Here is an 18,715-nt window from a genome sequence, read left to right as displayed (position 1 = left end):
TATTTCATCTAGAGATTGATATATATTTTCATGAATTTCTCTGAAATTTTACATTGAAACTAATGTGTGATCCACGTGCTTGTTCCATTAACAATAATGTTAATCTAACAAATTAAATGAATTTTTAATTTAATTTTCTGTCTCTGTAATGTAAATATCAAAAAATAATCGAACATATTGTAACTCTTGGTTGCTTCACTTTATATTGAATTAGAAAGAATTTTACTAGGGATAGGGATCTTTTGACGTGGAACAGCTGATTCTATGCGTTATTCGTCTGACTATTTCCAACATCAAGATGGCCACGGTCGTGAGAGTACAGTAAGGGTTGTATGATTTTTGGCATATATCGCCAGTTACGACGTTTGGAGCTGTTGTCATTAATATTCAGTATTTTCGGTAAATATATCTATGTCATTTTACATAGAATACATGTTGATTTGTTAAAATAATTGCATATAAACGCGATAAAATTAGAACCTTACAAATTGTCAGTGACATCTCGTGAACGTGATATAGCAGACGCCTCTAATTGCTTTTAATAGGTTTTCTTCGAGGACTTAATGTATCGCGTTATAACGATGGCCTTTATGGTAGATGCTTGTCAAACCCTTTTTGCTATGGACGAAGAATTCACTTGCTATCAATGAAAATATTTGTTATTAATATTAATATAATACTGATTATTCTTTGAGTACTTTATAATAAGGTTTTGTCATTCATTTATTACGTGATTACTTGATTGCATTGTCATTTAACGACTTCCTTTAAATTGTTTCTTTGAATTATTGTTATTTTATAACATCTATGTCAGTGGAGCATATGTCGTAGATTTAACAATTTTCATCCTTATAGTTTTACAAAATAAAACATATATTTATGCATAGCCTATGTGTATTGTGTTTTTATATTATCAAAACAAGAACTTCTTCTTTTACTAACTGAAAAAATTAATATGCTGTGCATTTATATCACAATGACTTATTTAAAAATTAAGTTGCGTTCCTTTATATCGTTTACAATAATTATATTAAATAAAAATATAACACATTTTGTTTTAACATATGAGTAAATGAATTTATTCCGAAATAGAACATGTAACGAAAATAATTATTAAATATAAATTTGTGAAAATTTGTAATAGTTTTAAAGTTCAAAATTAAATAGTTGTATCTATGTTTGTAATATGTTTTACATTTATAGCATTTAAATATTACTACGGATATGAAAATTTCTTATATCTTCAATCAAACTTGGAATACTTCTAAAGGATATTAAGATGATATATTATCATTACAGAATTATTTTCATTAAAATATGTTAATAATTTGTTACACATAATGTTATGTATAATTATATCAAAAAAGACAAGAGTTCATTTTAATTACGTTTACAAAATATAAATAAGTTGTTTAAAGATTTCATTTAATTTTATATTGATTATATTCGTTATATTCCAACTTTGTGTTCAATGTTACAATGACTATGTTTGCTAAAATAATAAGTTAATTAAGTAGATATTTCAGTATTAATTTTTACTTAATATAGTTTGTAATAAATTGTAGGTTGAATTTTTAAAATGACAGCGGGCACAAGCTTAGTAGTACCCATAGTTTTATGGGGTCGCATAGCTCCAACTCATTGTGTTTCCTGTATCTATTTGTCTCGAGACCAAAAAACATTAGTAACAGGATGTTATGATGGCCAGATATGTTTGTGGCAAGTAGACCCTGAAACATTGAAGGTAAATGTATAATTACATTTTAATTAAGTTTCAGAAATATTAATATTAGCATTAAATGATTATGTTATTAATAACATATTAAGATGAGTCCAAGATGTTTACTTGTTGGCCATACTGCTCCAATAATGTGCCTGAGTCGAGCAAGTGTTATTATGGAACAAAATTATATTGTCAGTAGCAGTGAAAGTGGGGAAATGTGTACATGGGACTTAGTTGATGGAAAATGCAGGGAAGCTGTAAAGCTCACCAGTGTTCATACACAGATGTTGCCTTATGTCTCTGCCGGTGGAGAAGATGTTAGATTGTTTTGTTCGGGGTATATCATAATTATATTATACTTTAAAACAGTATATACATTTCTTTAACAAATTTCTGATTCAAAGAATATTCATTTTATAATTTTAGATACTATCCTGAGGTTTTAGTAATGGACCCTTTTAGTTTGGAAGTTTTATTCACCTTAAGCTCCCGTGTTAATCCTGACTGGATCAGTGCTTTGCACGTTTTGCGGCCGGCCAAACGGAAAGGTCGGTTCTACGTGCATACAAGTTAGTTACACTCCATCACACCTATGCTTTATACCATAAATTGCAACCTTATCTTTCTCTGATTTCTCTACCAATCTGTATTGTGCAAAAATTTATTGCTCTAAAGAGATACTATTTCATTATAATATAAGTGAATTGTTTCGATTAGACATTAAGCACAATATTTATTTGTACAATATGCTTGGTATTTCCTGGCCTATTAATTTTTTATATACTATCTTGCTGCTCAACAGGTGTTTCCTTTAGATATCGAACAAAGTCGATAAAAAAATATATATTCTTTGTGCACTATACTATTCAATTGGAATATTTAATAAATTTTGTAATATTTTTTCAGTAAAGTAATTAACAAAGATAAAAATTTATACGCATAGATATTTTTATCTTTTTGTGATTTAGAATTTTCTGCTAATTTTTCAAGCAATTAATAAAAAAAGCTTTGGGTATATTAAAAACTTTGCATTTAACTATTTATATATATATATATATATCTTTTCTTTTGTAAAGAGTATTTTTTAATCATTCAAATTGATAGTATTATCTAATATATCTTATATTGAATTATTTAGCGGTGTTAATCTAAATATTATTATAAATTAATGAAAATTACATTGTTGCAGCATGTTAATGAATCAAATGCGGAGACATGTCAGTGTTTTTACACTGGTAGTTAAGGCTCTTTCATTTTTTTTCATATTTTTTTCTCCTCTGATTTTTTATTCTCATTTTGTAGAATAATAAAATCAAATGAGCAGGCATTATACTTGAACAAACCTTTCTTTTATGCTACTCTCCTTCATTCGCATTTCCTTTCACAAAATCATTATGGCATACATTGCATTTATCTAAATTAATCACTTTCATATCATTTATGGTATACTATATCTATCGTAAGTATATATTTAAACTGATAATTTCTAGAACAAGTTTAGTGTTTGAATGCAATGAATGCACTTGTATGAAAATTTTAGTGCTGGTATTTTATTATACAATAAAATACCATATGATTAAAATTTTATTGATTACTAGAATGAAGTTCTATTTTCATATTTTCTATTAGAATTTTAAGTAAAGATATGTAAGAAAACTATTTTACTATATAAAATATTATATCTACAATGATAAATTTTATAGAATAAAAGTCTTTTAAGTACATCCCTAGAATTGACAATGAATGAAAAAGAATGTAAATAATATAAAAAAGTGTAATTTTGCATGTACTGTAATTCATCAAGAATATTTTTTACAATACTAGCACATCAGATATATCTGTTTTTAGTGCATATACATAAATCTTAAAGATTATATCCGTTAATATACGGTATCTTAGAAGTTGAAAACTTTTAGAGGGCCAGCAAAGCAAATTTAAGTCAATAGATTTGTTCTAAAAACTGGTATATGTACATATATGAGGTATGTCTTATATAAATCTCTTGCCAACGTTCAAGCCACTATAGCGACTTTCTGGCTTTCCAAAAGTTAATAATAAGAGTCTATCAACTAATACAAAATGTCTAATAGTCTAATGTATTTTGTCTTTATGTAATTATGCTATATCTGGGAATGAATAATTATTGATTAGATTTTTAAGATGCTCTGTGGATCATTTGGCATGACTCAAAATCTCTTTATAGATAACTGTCTAATTTAATTTGAAACATTTTATTTTGCATGAAATTATAGCACCATATTACAGGGGCTTGATCATTTATGGTTGAAATTATTAACTGTTTTAAATAGTTTGTGTTTCCTACTTTTAGCATATTTATTCATCAATACTACAACAAAGTTTCATAATTTTGTATAAAATTAATATTTTTTCATATGTTTATGACATTTATAAGGTGTCATTTTATTGGCCCTTACTAAAAATTCTTTTGCTTAAAACGCTATGACACCCTCTTAGATATAGTTAACGCGCAACAGACGCTTCCGTTCATTTAAAGATGATGTTGTGCTGGCCTTAACGACGACTGGTACAGTCAAGGTGTGGACTCTTCTTGGACATGAGAATCGTAACAGTGAGCCTCTTTATGAACATGAAAGCAAACAAATACGATGTTTAAATGCACTTGCAATGACTTGTTGCCCATATAATCAAAGAACTGTATTAATTGTATGCTCTAAACATTGGCAGGTATATCTTATTTATTATTATAGTTTCTCAAATTACTTAAATTTGATTTTTACTAATATATCATCCACATTAGATATATGATGCCGGTGATTTCTCCCTTCTATGTTCAATCACTGCACCTTGTGGCGAACGTTGGATGGCTGGAGACTTCTTATCTGCAGATAGAGTAATTCTATGGAGTGACGAAGGTCGTGGTTATCTCTATAAACTACCAGCTAAGTACGTTTTTAAATAGAATATCCTTTTTTCTTCTTATTTTATGTTTTTACTATTATATTTAATATTTCATATTTTGGACTTGTTGCAAAGAAGTTATCAACGATGATAAGCATTAAATATTTCTAAAACAAAAGATTCATTATAAAACAAGTTTGAAATATAGATTTATTTAATAAAATATTTATTTGTTGCTTATAGGATTCTGGTACATCTTGACAGGTAGTTCTTCTAAATTTAATATTGCCAATTATCTTTAATATAAGAATTAACATATCAAGTTTTAATAAGAAAAGATATTTATTGAAAAAAGATGCTTAATCTTATAGCATGACACTAGATACTAATTTGTACTTATATACTCTAACACAAATATAATAGCTAACAAATCCAAAAACGATAATACAACAATTACAATTTAAGAAACGTAAGAAAAATTGTATATAAGTAAAAGCTATATGTAGTAAAGGTAGAAATATTTTGGAAAAATATTTTGTTTTATTATATTATTTTACTTTATAATATATGAAATAATATATTTTAAAGAAACAAAATATATTATTGTGAGCATAGTTAAACTAAAATGTAATATAAATTGGTTGAAATGTAGTTATCTATTTTGATGCCAATGTCATTTGCAGTTAATAATTTTTTCTTCAATATACTTCATTTATTGCTAGATGCATAGACGGGTCTTATAACCAAACATATTTTTTTCAATTAATTAGAATCTTTAATTTACAGTTTTTGGAACTAAATGCTATTTTATAGACGCACTTGCTGGCAATGCACATTTAATATTTGTTCCCCTTATATTGTTTTACTTCATTTACCATGAACATTCATATTCAATCACAAATAGGAAATATAAATTATGTATTTTCTATACTACAATGAAAATTAATGACAACATTTTAATGATTAAGTAAAATAATTCTTACAAATAATTAGGAAATGTAAAAATGTAGTAATGTTGATCTTTGGAAAATATCTATTATTCCTTTTCCTTAATAATATTTTATCTTTAATAAGAATATAATTAAATATAGATATACATTTATATCTAAAAAAATTTCATGAAATGTCTATAGAGTTCTTTATATGTGTGAATGAAAAGATAGAATGAATATCTTTTTTTAAAGTTTACTTATATTTTAATATAGCAGAGTTTTCATTGAGTTTTCTCGAAAAGCAAAAGAAAAGAACACCAAAAATAATTAAAGTAAAAGTTATATTAAAAAGATAATTTTGCTGTAATTAAGTATATTGTAACTATATGTATTTGTAATTTACATATGTTACAAACAATTCGTGATATAACTTGTTTTTACGGTGATGTGTCTTTTTCATATAACACACATCTACTGCATTCTACGGTGGATCTGGTGTTCTTCTAGCAAGTTGAAGGGCAAGGCTCTTAGCAGGTAATCCTGCGTTATCTCTGTTACACACTTTCTTCTTGTATTCTTCATTGCAAGTTTTGTCTCTTTATTTATGTTCTTCATATTTGTTTTGCTACGTGTAGTACTCTTCTACAAGTTTACTTTTCTTCTTTCCTATTTCTTATTCCCATTAAAAATGATGAACGAAGTGTAATATTTATAAATTTCTTACATGCATAAATACAAAGCAATTTGAAGTGCTTTTTAAAATCATAAAAATATAATCAATGACTATATTAGTAACAATATTCATCTTCTATTTTATTATTAGTAATTTGCAGATATTTTTTAATCATAGAGTCAAATTAAAGCCGATTGAAAGTTAACCAATTAATTAATAAACAAATTATATGAATTTTCTTACATTTTGTTTGTTTTGACCTTATGTTTAGATTAACGTTCTTTGTAATATGACTATATGATCGTAAAATACTATAAAGAATAAATATGTAATTTCAAATTATGCAAATACGTTATAATTGAAATATAATTTATTATATTATGTCATAATTGCCAGCACAAATATTTCATAATTAATTATTCTTTTGTCAAAATCTATATAGATTATGTGATAGAAATTTACATTAAACCAAAATATTATACAGCTGTATTATATCTCTCTGCATTTCATCTTATGTTTTCATCTTTATCTGTCCTAAGTTGCTTTACATGTATCAATATTTCATATCACAAGTTAGGTAAATAATGGAAACAACTATTTCAATAAAATATAATAGTGCTATGCCAGCTTATGTAGTTTTAGTAAGCCATGCTATATTATTTAGTTATATTTACATAAATAAATTTATACATATATCTAAAAAATCTTTATTTCTGCATTTACCATATAACAAATTATTATGTAACTAATACAAGTAACGTACTAATTTAAATAAATTATAAAAGACATTATTAATTATTGGTATGCATAATAAATCAAGTAATATAAATTAAGTTATTAAAATAAATAAATAAATAAATAAATAAATAAAAAAACAATTTATAACAATATTTTAAACAATAAATAACATTTACTATTTATCGATTGCAAAGCATTCTTAATTTTATAGTTTGCAATTTATTGTAGTATATCAAAATCTATTATGAATTATAGTATATCAAAATCTATTATGAATTAATATTCGAAATAATATTATTCCAAGAAAGCAATTTTTTTATTGTATAGTAGCGTTGCAGACAACAAAAATTTTCATACCGCCGGTGTTGAATATGATCAACCTTATCTCTACTGCACTTTGACGCAACCTGGAGTCAAGGTCAGTTTAAAATTGGTGTTTAACAATTTTAATTTCCTACAAATTATACACTTCAAGGTAATTAATTATTACGTTCCTTTTTCCATTTTAGCCTCTATCATGTCCACCAGCAATGCGGCTAGTTACAGTTCAAAAACAAAGTAAAACGTTAAAGTATTTATTACGTGGTGATAGTGGAGGAGTTGTTCTCTGGACAGTTCCAGAAGTAACGACTCAACAATTAGCTCAAATTTGTCAAAATGACCGTTCAACTCCACTTTCACTACCACCAGTAGTAAAAACGAGTATTACGACTGCTTGGGAGGAAATGAAACCATCACCAGTTGGAATATTAGATCAATTAGACAGTGGGGATGGACATGGCATAAAATTAACAGCTAGTATATATTTACCACAACAAAGTCGTTTAGTTGTCGGTCGTGAAGACGGCAGTATTATCATTGTTCCTGCAACACAAACAGTCATGCTTCAATTACTTCATGGCAATCATCAACAATATGATGGTACAATAAATTTATTAATTCAAAGTAGCAATATTTTTCTTTCCATTCAACTGGGCAATTTGAATAATTATAATCGTGATGTTCATATAAATTTCTTTCAATCATACCTCTTTCTCTTTATTCTATTATGATGGTTTATAGATTGGCCTCCTCACCAAGTATTGTTGGGTCACTCCGGGCGAGTGAACTGCCTTTTGTATCCACATGGAGCAGCACCACGTTATGATCGGACACATCTCGTTTCTGGATCTGTTGATTTTGCTGTATGTTTATGGGATCTTTATGCTGGTACACTCATTCATAGATTCTGCGTCCATGCAGGTGAAATTACACAATTAATGGTACCACCTGATAACTGTAGTGTACGTTCCATTTTTTTTATAAGTACATTATTAACTAACAATATTTCATTATATATCTGTCTTTTGTCTCACAAATTATACATAATTATAATTTTGTTTTGTTTTTAGCCTAGAATACAGAAGTGTGTTTGCAGCGTTGCATCAGATCATAGCGTTACTCTGTTATCATTAGCAGAAAGAAAATGTGTTGTTCTTGCTTCTCGGCACTTATTCCCAGTTGTTACGATAAAGTGGAGACCATTGGATGACTTTATGATAGTTGGATGTTCAGACGGAGCTGTGTACGTATGGCAAATGGAAACCGGCCATCTAGATCGTGTATTGCATGGTACATATAAATTTTCAATTTTAATATCCCAATGATATCTTTATATTTTTAAATGTAATGATAAATTATAAATATCATATTTTCGCTATTATGATTTTTGTCAACTAATATATTATTTAGCATCTAATACATCAAAATTTATTCCTGTAAAATTTTAATAAAAATCTGTACAGGTATTATTGCAGAAGAAGTGCTTTATGCTTGCGATGAAAATACGATCGCTGCGTCTGGTGGATCTGCTACTGGTGGTGAATTAGGTTTAGCTAATCCTGCTGTACATTTTTTTAGGTAAATGGAACTTTGCAAAATGAATGATAGGGATACTGAATAAATTTTAGAACCAAGTCTCTAAAAGATTTTCTTTCTTTTCGTTATGTTTTTCATGTTTTGTTTCTTTAGAGGCCTGAGACATAGAAATCTGTCTGCTATAAGACATGCAACCCAAAGAGGATTGCATCAATTGCAACAACTTCATGGTGGACAAGGAGTTGATCATGGAAATCAAATAAAGACAAAAGGCACACCTTTAATGATTCAAGGTTTTAGAAGTAATCCTAAAGATCCAGAAAGTCATATTTTATTTTTTGACATAGAAGCATTGATAGGTAATATCTTTTTTAATTTAAAAAAGAATGTATATAAAATGTTAATACTTTACATAAAGACACTTAAAAATTAGATTTATTTGTTCTCTTTTCTACATAGTACAATTACTTAATGATGAATATGGAGCAATGTCACCTGGTTCTTTGGAAGCACAGGGTCTTATTTCAGCCTCTGAGTATCAAAAAGTTGCAGCACTTACACAGTCTGCTAGTCCTGATGCTCATAAAAAAATTGCAGGTAAACATGTCTGAGATATTTTTATTTGTTCATACATATAAATACTAACTTCGAGCATTTAATCGATATCTATATTAATAAAAAAAAAACTTGCACAAACATGCCACTTTATAGACTTTTTCGGTCGCGTCAAGGATAAGGCAGGCGACGTTGAACGAATTTTAAAGGAGAAGGATCGCCACGGTATTGTGTTGTTATAGTTTCATTTTATAAATCGTAGTTTGTATGCAATTTTTTTATATACTTGTATAGAGCAAAAATTTAACAAGATCTTTATATAAAAATATTGGCCTTATTTCACATATTACGTTTAATGCAAATAATACGATATATAGTCTTCATGCATACTAAAATATTAATCACATGTTTTGCGATGCATACAGATACATATATTCTTGGATGTAATATAACGTTCAATCCAAAATTCTACTATTAAAACACATTTGTTTTAAGTACAATATATTATTTTGTTTGAATTTTCAATATTTACATTGAAACTCTTAATCAATTGACGTTTTTTATATTGATTCATTAAGGAACACAAATTTAAACAAGGTATACAACCTTAATTTAAAGAAATAAAGAAAATTTAAAGAAAGTATATTATCATGAATTAGCTGTTTGTATTTTTCATTTGCTTAATGCTTGGTAGTATTTCTTTTCTATTAGGCATATTGATTTACACAAATATATTTCCTTTTCGAATATTTATTTCATATGCACAATACTTACAGGAAATTTCATAATATGTTCAACATTTCAACTGTTGTAGTTAGAAGAATTCATGTTGAAAAAGTGTACTCACTTATAGCATCTAAAGCCAATTTCTTTCTGTAGGTATATTGGCTAAAATGAAGGAGGGCGCAGAGAACGTACATACTAAGATTCAGGCCAAGGTGGAAAGCGTTGGCCTCAAGCCGTCGACTCTCGACGGCAAAGGTTAGCCATGATTTAAGGAAGATGGCAAAATTATTGTACTTTCTACTGTTGAATTACGTGGCATGGATTTTTGTTGTTAGTTTAGATTTGTCATCTGCTTTCCATTTTCTCTCTCTCCCCCCCCCCCATACAAAATATATTAATTTATAGTATTTTTTTTAATATCCAAAATACAAATGATTGAAAGTTTTACTAATTTCCCTGGTTTGTTGTATTTGTATACTGATAAAAAATCAAACATTTGTAGATTTTATCATAAATATGTTTAATTATTTGTAGTATCATTTAGTAAATACATAATGTTATATTTTTATAAAAATGAGTTGAAAATTAGATACTTTTTAAAAGTAAGAAACACACAGTTAGGTGTTATATTTCGTAAATCATATTTTATACTTCGAACGTTCCTGTTTTCATTGTATTATTTGTTACTTTTTCTTCCTTAATTAATATACTTAAAATTCGCTATAGTATTTATTTACATAGGGCAAATCAGAGTTCATAGTATGACTGTAAAGAATTAAAAATCAGAAAAGTAGTTTCTAAACGAAACTTTGTGTATTTGTAAGAAAAATTGCTTAAAAAATTATTTGCTTACTTTTTTCATAAATTATAAACGTGATTTCATTTATTTCATCATTTTCATTAATATTTTATCATGTTCTGATGATAGCACGCTACATTTTATATGTTAATGTTTTTATTCATAGACTTTTCGTCGTTGTATATTATTGTAAAATTTCTCATACATCTCATTGATCAAAACGTTTAAAACAAACACTTAATATCTCTTCATTTAAATATTTTTACATCTAAAATGCTGATGTGGGAATGTAGAAACAATCTTTGAGTTATAGATTTATGTTATATTCTACTCCTTCAATGTTTCTTTGTACATTTAGGATTAATAAATTTGCGATTATATTTACAAAATTTTATTCTTTTACAGGCGATAATTGGAATAATAATGAAATTGCGAAAAACAATTTAAAACGAAATGGAGCGTTTAGTGAACCAAATGCCACTATGGAAGTTGCTCAGCTTATATTAAGTTTATTACATGCTTGGGGTATCGATCCAGATTTAGATCGCGTTTGTGAAGGGAAGTTAGGTTTATTAAGACCTATGGTTCCTGTTTCATTTGGAGTATTGTCAAAAGGAGGTACGGGCAAATTTAGTTTATTAAATGCATGTGGCTTCTCATGATTCAATTAATATTATTTTTTGAAGGTTACATGTCATTATTATTACCAACTTGGCAAATGCAATTGGAACCAATTGGCGAACCTGCAACTCAATTAGAGCAACGTTTACCAGCAGAATTAGTTAGACAAGAAAGACTTACCAGAGCATTCACAGCAAGGGCACATTGGGAGTTATCTACCACATTAACCAGCAATCATTTATTAGCAGTAGTAGCTTTAGCAAATACTTTAATGTCAATGAACAATGCCACTTTTGTACCTGAACAAGAACGAAATCGTAAAATGCATAGGCGAGTAATTAATATTATTTGTTTTCATATCCTTTTAAATGTCTAATTAAAATTAAATGAAAATTTTATCTACACTTTATTTAATATACTTAGGCCTGGTAATAGATCTACAGTTAATTGGAATAAAGCAGAAGAAGAAAATGAAGAAATTTATACAGCGCAACAAGCACAGATTAAGCAAGGTTGGTCTCTGTTAGCAACATTACACTGTGTACTATTGCCCGATAAAATAGTTTCACAAGGTAGTGTTAAGACTTTTAAACGGCCTCAAGTTGAAATGATGGCTCGCAGATGGCAACATCAATGTCTTGAGGTTTGTTAGCACTGATATATATAAAAAATTGTATAAAACTTATAATGTTATACAAAATAATAATATTTTAGATTCGCGAAGCTGCTCAAGCTTTGTTACTTGCTGAATTAGGAAGAATGGGTCCAAAAGGAAGGAAAACACTTGTAGATAGCTGGTCACAATATCTACCAATGTATAGCACTCAAGAACCTATTGCACCACAATCGCAAAATCAAAGTCCACCAGCTCCAGGTAGTCCAATTCCGCCATCTGAATCACATACGGAGGAGGAAGATGAAGAAGAGGAACTGGCAGAAGGTAAGAATAAATTATAAAATTTCGCTTATATAATTTTAGTATTGGAAGAAGTATTTAATTTCTTTACATACATTAGCAGAAATAAATGTAGCTAGGAAACCATCGAGCGTGGCGGAATTAAAAAGAAAGCAGACGACAGCAGTTGTATTACTAGGGGTAATAGGTGCAGAATTTGGGCAAGACGTTACCACCACAAATCAGAAAAGAGATAACGAACAAAGACGAAAGAGTTCAATTGTAGAAGGTTTTGGGATAGGAAATAATAATCTTGCCAGGCATACTAGTATGGCACTCACGCACTTGTTGCACGCACCTCACTCTCCGAAATTACCTTTACATACGGCATTGCGAAGAGCCGCAATTGATCTCATTGGTAGAGGTTTCACTGTTTGGGAACCATATCTTGACGTATCGAAAGTGAGAATCGTATTAACAAATTAATCTTATAACTAATATAATTTATAAGCGTAAGTAAGATTTGTCAATGTATCCAATACAGGTATTATTGGGATTGCTAGAAATGTGTTGTGATGCTGATAAATTGGTACCAAATATGACATATGGCCTTCCGCTTACACCTCAAGCTGATACCTGTCGTACAGCAAGGCATGCTTTAACTTTAATAGCTACTGCTCGACCTGCAGCATTTATTACCACGATGGCACGAGAAGTAGCTAGATACAATACGCTACAACAAAATGCGCAAACATTAAATGTAAATATGGGTGCAAGTGTTTTGGTTAGGGCAAAACCAGAAATACTTAGGATTGTTGAACAATTAATTGATAAAATGCAGAGTGAAATGAGCGATCTCTTAGTTGAGGTGAGAATAACTCAAATTATTATGAAATTGAAACATAATTGTATATTTAATATAATAATTAATATTTGTAGGTCATGGATATTATCTTACATTGTTTGGATCCAGGTCATCTTAAGACTAAACCATTGAATGATGTGTTTCCAGCAGTATGTAGATTTAATCAAGTAAGTTGAGTTATGTTAATATTGTTTATATAATTTTTTAAATACTTAGCTGATAATAATACATCTATTTATTTCAGGTAAGTCATTGTCCGGCAACACGCAGAATAGCAGTAGGTAGTCGCAATGGTCAGCTCGCTTTATATGAATTACGAGGCAATGTTAAATGTCAAACAGTACCTGCGCATGTTGCATCTGTAACTGCATTAGCGTTTTCACCTGAAGGCAAGTTTCTGGTTAGTTATTCTTGTACGGAAAATAAATTATGCTTTTGGCAGGTAAGATGTTCTCTATTTATTTATATATGTTGCTGTAACTCACATTAATCAATTAGTCAATTTTATTGTTAATTTAAGTAATTTTCAATGTTCTCAGCAAACAAGTAGTGGTATGTTCGGCCTAGGGAACTCTCAAACACGTTGTGTGAAATCATATAGCACTGCACCCATTAACGATGTAGCACGATTAAACCCTATGCGACTAGCTCGATTGATATGGATAAATAATCGAACAGTTACACTAATGCTTGCTGATGGATCAGAAACACGATTCAATGTTTAAACTGTGAAGATGCTCCCTTCTATCCCAATAATGAATGAATAAAGATAAGTACAGTATAAAATGGGATCAGCCTATAACAGAAATATGGAATAACTGTTTTAGTCAAAAGAAATAGCCGAAAGTGATATCGTGAATATTGGTGCGCTTATTGGTACTTAATAGTACTAGTGCTAAAATAATTGGATATCATATGGAGTATACACAAATGAAGTTTATCATTGCACGACGCAGGATATGGCTTAGCGATTATCGTCAAGTATGGTATGAAAAATTGTTTTTTCTTTTCAATTTCTTACACTTATCTATCTTTTTATTTCATATATATAATTTAAATATTTCATTTCTTGGTCGCGCACGAATATGCTACATTTTGGTGTTTTCATAGCACACAAGAGAGTTTGATGCCATCAGGTTTTAACAAAAAGTATTTTTTTTATCTAGTAATTTAACTGCATTATCATTTCATTGCCAACAATGTAGTTAAGATACTAAAGTATTTCATTGAAATTTCGTGAATTTAGATCAAAGTAAAATAATACGATGAAACGCTTTCATACTGTCACACGTATATCATAGATGTTGTTAGTTATTTCTACATGAGGATTTGTGTGAACGTGTGCTGTACTGTACATTACGCAATGTTACATTATTGCGTATACTATTCAAAGCCATGATTACATATTCCTGAAATCCTGATATAATAGATAAAAAGATGGTTACCACATGAAAAACTGGAACCTCGCGTTGAAAGTACATACCTGTGTATATATACATATAAAGAAGAAAAAGAAAAGAATTCTTGCTGAAGATTTGTATATACATAACGCAATAGCGAATCGTATAGGTCAATATAATAACTTGTATGAACATCATATATTTAATTTTCTTATGTATAATTAAACGCTTCAAATGAATTCCTGTTTTACAAATTTTACATGTGTTATTTGTCCGCGTAATTTGTACCGCTTAACGAAAGATAAATATTTCCGTATCTTAGAATGATGTACGTCGAGATTTAATTCCTAAAGAGACTAATAATTGATCACGCATGTTTCGGTACTTAGGACTAAGGCTAGAATAGAGAACTACACGGGCGTTTCATACGTTGCTTGTTGTATATTGCGTTTCCCCGCCGAAGCAGGATCTTGAATGGATAAGCGTTTTACAGGCATCTTACACGCTACGGGTTACACATCGTATTCAGGAAGAATTAATTCAATACAAAAATGAATTTTGTACAGGCTTGATGCCTTACTACTCTATGCGTAATATTAAAAAACAGAAAAAAGCGCAATAGTCGTTAGTGAATATATATCGAACATTTTTTCAATTACGTATTTACTTTTCACTGTTGTGTAGTTAAACCGATACTAAACATTGTATCATTGTATCGCATTGTCAGCGTGTTTTATTTTCAAACTTTGGTGGAGAAAACGGGACGTGCAAGACGAACCGTATAAAACGCCCGTGTTGTAGTTCAAGCCTAGAAGTCAGTCTAGACACACACACACGCGCGCGCGCGCGCGCACGTGAGAGAGAGAGAGAGGGAGTAATTTTTAAAGCCGTTATTCAGAATTCAAGATATATTTTACAGTTACCTTATGATTTTTATAAATATTCTACGCGAAAATTATTAGTAATATTTATTTCGTTTAAAATGAAGCGATTGAAAGATCAAAGCTAATCTATATATAAGTATTATCCATATGTGAAGTGTGTTGCTTCTTTTTTTATTTTTCCTCGTGAAATAAAATTTTCTCCATTCTTGAGAAAATGGATAAATAGTGAATATAGACGATAATAAGTTCGTTTAGTATAATTTATTGTGATTATTGACTTTTATGAATTTTGCACAATATTCTGTGTAAATAGACGATGATCGTGTATACATATGTGTATATGTTTTAAAAATTGATAACATTATTCAAGTTATAACAGATATTGTGACAAGTCCAGCGAGGTATACAGTTGTATGTATGTACAATCTTTATGTTACGATTTAGTTACCTATCATAAATCGCACAAAATCATGAATAAATTTTCGAAGAGATTGTGCTAATCAAGCGAAATGTAATGCATATTTGTTAGAAATTTTTGTTATCGGTGATATATTGCGTTTATTAAGTTGATTCGTTACTATTTTAAAAATATGCAAAGTTTTATTATTTTTTTTTTTTTTTTTAACGATATTTTAAGCTTTCTATCAATGAATGTTGATCAATGAGTATGAAGAATATGAAGAAAGATATTATAGAATACTTTTAATAGTTTTGATCTCTTCTTTTATTTGAAATATCAGCAGAAAAGTGAATAGAAAGATGAAACTAACATATTTATCGATAACAAAACTTAAAAGGTATTAGAGTCGTAATTATTGTGAAGGCTAAGAGACATTTGTACCGCAAGCATTTGTCACGCAGGCGTGTCTAGAATCGGTACCAAAACAAAATACTCGTAAGCAGAAGCCGAAAGAGAGTGTTGGTTTTAGAAACATGTACGAAAATGACGAGATTCATTTCTCAATCATAATATCCTATCGCGATAAATTAAACAATTTCAATGCGTCACACATACGCATACATGTATCTTGTATATATATAAAATCAAACTATGCCTAATTGTAACTATGTAATTATTTATGTGTACATTATATTTTATCGTGCGCTGCGTATGACTGGATGAAATTGGATCGATAATGAAAATGATCGATAACTATTATTCTTATCGATCATTCTCTTGTAATCAATAATAATTGTCAGTGATGGATATTCGATATTTCCAGATTTTAACATAAATAGATTTCTATATAAAAACTTTCGATAAAATCTTACAATTTTTATAAAACAACTTTTCCAAATTCCCTTATTCTTACGAAATATTAAACGCGATGTATTAATCTTGTGGAAAGGTTGGATTGTTCATGTAGTATTTGTATGAAGTGTGTGGAACAACATTTAAAAACATATAAATCTCTAAAAGTCTCATATTTTTATCTTCAAATATTTGGATTTCTTATTATTTCAATGCATTCTATCGTTTATTTTAAATGCTATATGTGACTTTCGATTCCATCACTAAGAGCTGTTTTACACGGAGATATGATTCTATTTATGTAAGCGCATGTAATATTTCCTAACTATCTATCACGAATTGTGATGCATGTATTTCCGTGTGAAAGAACTCTAACGGTAATGTTTAAAATGTAAAAGGAATGTGACGCACGTGTTGTTAATCGTTATGCAATAATTAAATGTATTTAAATGTATCCAATGTAAAACGCGTTGCGTTAAAGATCCGATAATACACACACACACACACACACACACAAAATATGAAGACGAAAATCTTCATCTTGATGAATCTTATGCTGTCGCGTTAATTACTAAAAAAGAGAAAAAAAGAGAAAAAAAAGAAAAAAAATGATATTTTATATTTGAGGAAATACCAAAATATCCATTTCTTAAGTTGCAGATGATACAACAGACGTCTCTAATTGGGATTAGAAGACTATAATTGAAAGCTATAATAATAGCAATTTTTACAGAAGAGATGATACGTAATATTTAAATAAACGTTCAATGTTGTATTTGTAAAAAAGCACTATCTGTTCACAAACTAAATGAGATATTAGTTTATATATAATTCTATAAAATTAATTCCCCGTAAAATAAATTGTTAGAACTTATTTCGTTATTTTTATTTATGGTCATATTTGTTAATTAGAACTACTTTTTTTTCGTCGTAGAATACCTATAGATCACGTCCTTTTAATTCTAAATGAATTTACATTGAATACAATACCTCATCTTTATAATACTACTACTTATTACTGTTTACATTAGTTTCTAAGTTCACTAAATCACATTTTAATACATTTTTATCACGTGAAAAGGGGACAGGAGGAAAAATAGAAGATTTAATGAATATTCTGTAGTATTGTGTATAAAATTTTAATTTCATGTTTAGTTAATACTTTAGCCGTAAGCGAGGATGCATTATATTTATAAGTGATGTAATACTACACAAATGGATGTTATAAACTGAAATTAAAGTTTTAACAGTAAATTACATGTATATATATTTTATTAAAGTAACAAGAATTTTAGCAATTACTTATTCTGAGTATATAGTAATTAATATCGTATAAAAAATGGAGAATGAATTAAACTTCGTTTAAAGTTAAATTTAAAATAAAGCTTCTGAACACGTTCAAAGTCTCTTGATCCATATTATAAGTAACGAACGTCCACTGATTGTAGAGGTCACACACATCTGAAACCAAAAATCCTAACCTTTTTACATGAATAACACGAATTCTCTTTATTTATTACTTTTTCGATAAGCTTCACAAAATACAATATACTTTTTGTGAATATTGTTTAACATACGTAGTTACAGAAATATTTTAATTGATGAGGTGTATCGCTTTTTTTAGAGTAAAGTACTAAAGCAAAGTACGTTGAATTGCGAACGTGTTCACGCTTAGTCATGATGTAAATCAAAAAAATTTTATATCAAACGCATAAAAAAATGTTCAAAATTTTTTAAATGTTTTATGATATGGAAATATATAATACAATAATTTTATGCAAAACATAGTAAAATTACTCTAAGTATATATTATGACATAAGTTTTGTAAGATTGAAAATAGTTCAATTATTATATTGTCACGTTTGTGAGCATGCACGACGTTGTCGTTTCTTGTCCTGCCTGATACTGAGCGCG

The 18,715-nt window shown here is 28.8% G+C and overlaps 1 protein-coding gene across 16 annotated transcripts; it reads left to right on the top strand.

The window, feature by feature from the left end:
- The first annotated feature begins 1,579 nt into the window (after positions 1–1,579).
- Positions 1,580–17,674, top strand: Rbcn-3b (WD repeat-containing protein Rbcn-3B). 16 transcript variants are annotated; one of them, XM_072005262.1, is made up of 25 exons: positions 1,580–1,744; positions 1,828–2,060; positions 2,150–2,271; positions 4,239–4,429; positions 4,503–4,648; positions 4,847–4,867; positions 6,043–6,069; positions 7,274–7,364; positions 7,456–7,867; positions 8,009–8,229; positions 8,338–8,557; positions 8,731–8,845; positions 8,957–9,162; positions 9,263–9,400; positions 9,515–9,583; positions 10,238–10,339; positions 11,289–11,501; positions 11,570–11,834; positions 11,928–12,147; positions 12,219–12,444; positions 12,521–12,861; positions 12,944–13,267; positions 13,339–13,431; positions 13,509–13,706; positions 13,804–17,674. In XM_072005262.1, exons 1-25 carry the CDS (start codon positions 1,580–1,582, stop codon positions 13,987–13,989), a joined length of 4,545 nt encoding a protein of 1,514 aa, XP_071861363.1. In that variant the 3' UTR covers positions 13,990–17,674. The 16 variants fall into 16 exon arrangements, with proteins under 16 accessions (XP_071861363.1, XP_071861360.1, XP_071861362.1 ...); XM_072005259.1 differs by having other exon boundaries at positions 2,150–2,292; positions 7,277–7,364; XM_072005261.1 differs by having other exon boundaries at positions 2,150–2,292; positions 12,536–12,861.
- The last annotated feature ends 1,041 nt before the right edge of the window (positions 17,675–18,715 follow it).

The sequence above is a fragment of the Bombus fervidus genome, chromosome 6, assembly GCF_041682495.2.
Source record: "Bombus fervidus isolate BK054 chromosome 6, iyBomFerv1, whole genome shotgun sequence".
In the NCBI taxonomy this organism is placed as follows: Eukaryota; Metazoa; Arthropoda; class Insecta; order Hymenoptera; family Apidae; genus Bombus; species Bombus fervidus.
Note: the sequence above shows the minus strand (reverse complement) of the source record. Positions and strands in the feature narration are given on the sequence as shown.

Excerpts from the sequence above, each read along its gene's own strand:
- Rbcn-3b (XM_072005258.1), top strand. The coding sequence starts at position 1,580 with ATGACAGCGGGCACAAGCTTAGTAGTACCCATAGTTTTATGGGGTCGC. Across the intron at positions 2,293-4,238 it reads TCGGTTCTACGTGCATACAA|ATGATGTTGTGCTGGCCTTA; the intron begins GTTAGTTACACT and ends GTTCATTTAAAG. Across the intron at positions 9,163-9,262 it reads TGACATAGAAGCATTGATAG|TACAATTACTTAATGATGAA; the intron begins GTAATATCTTTT and ends TTTTCTACATAG.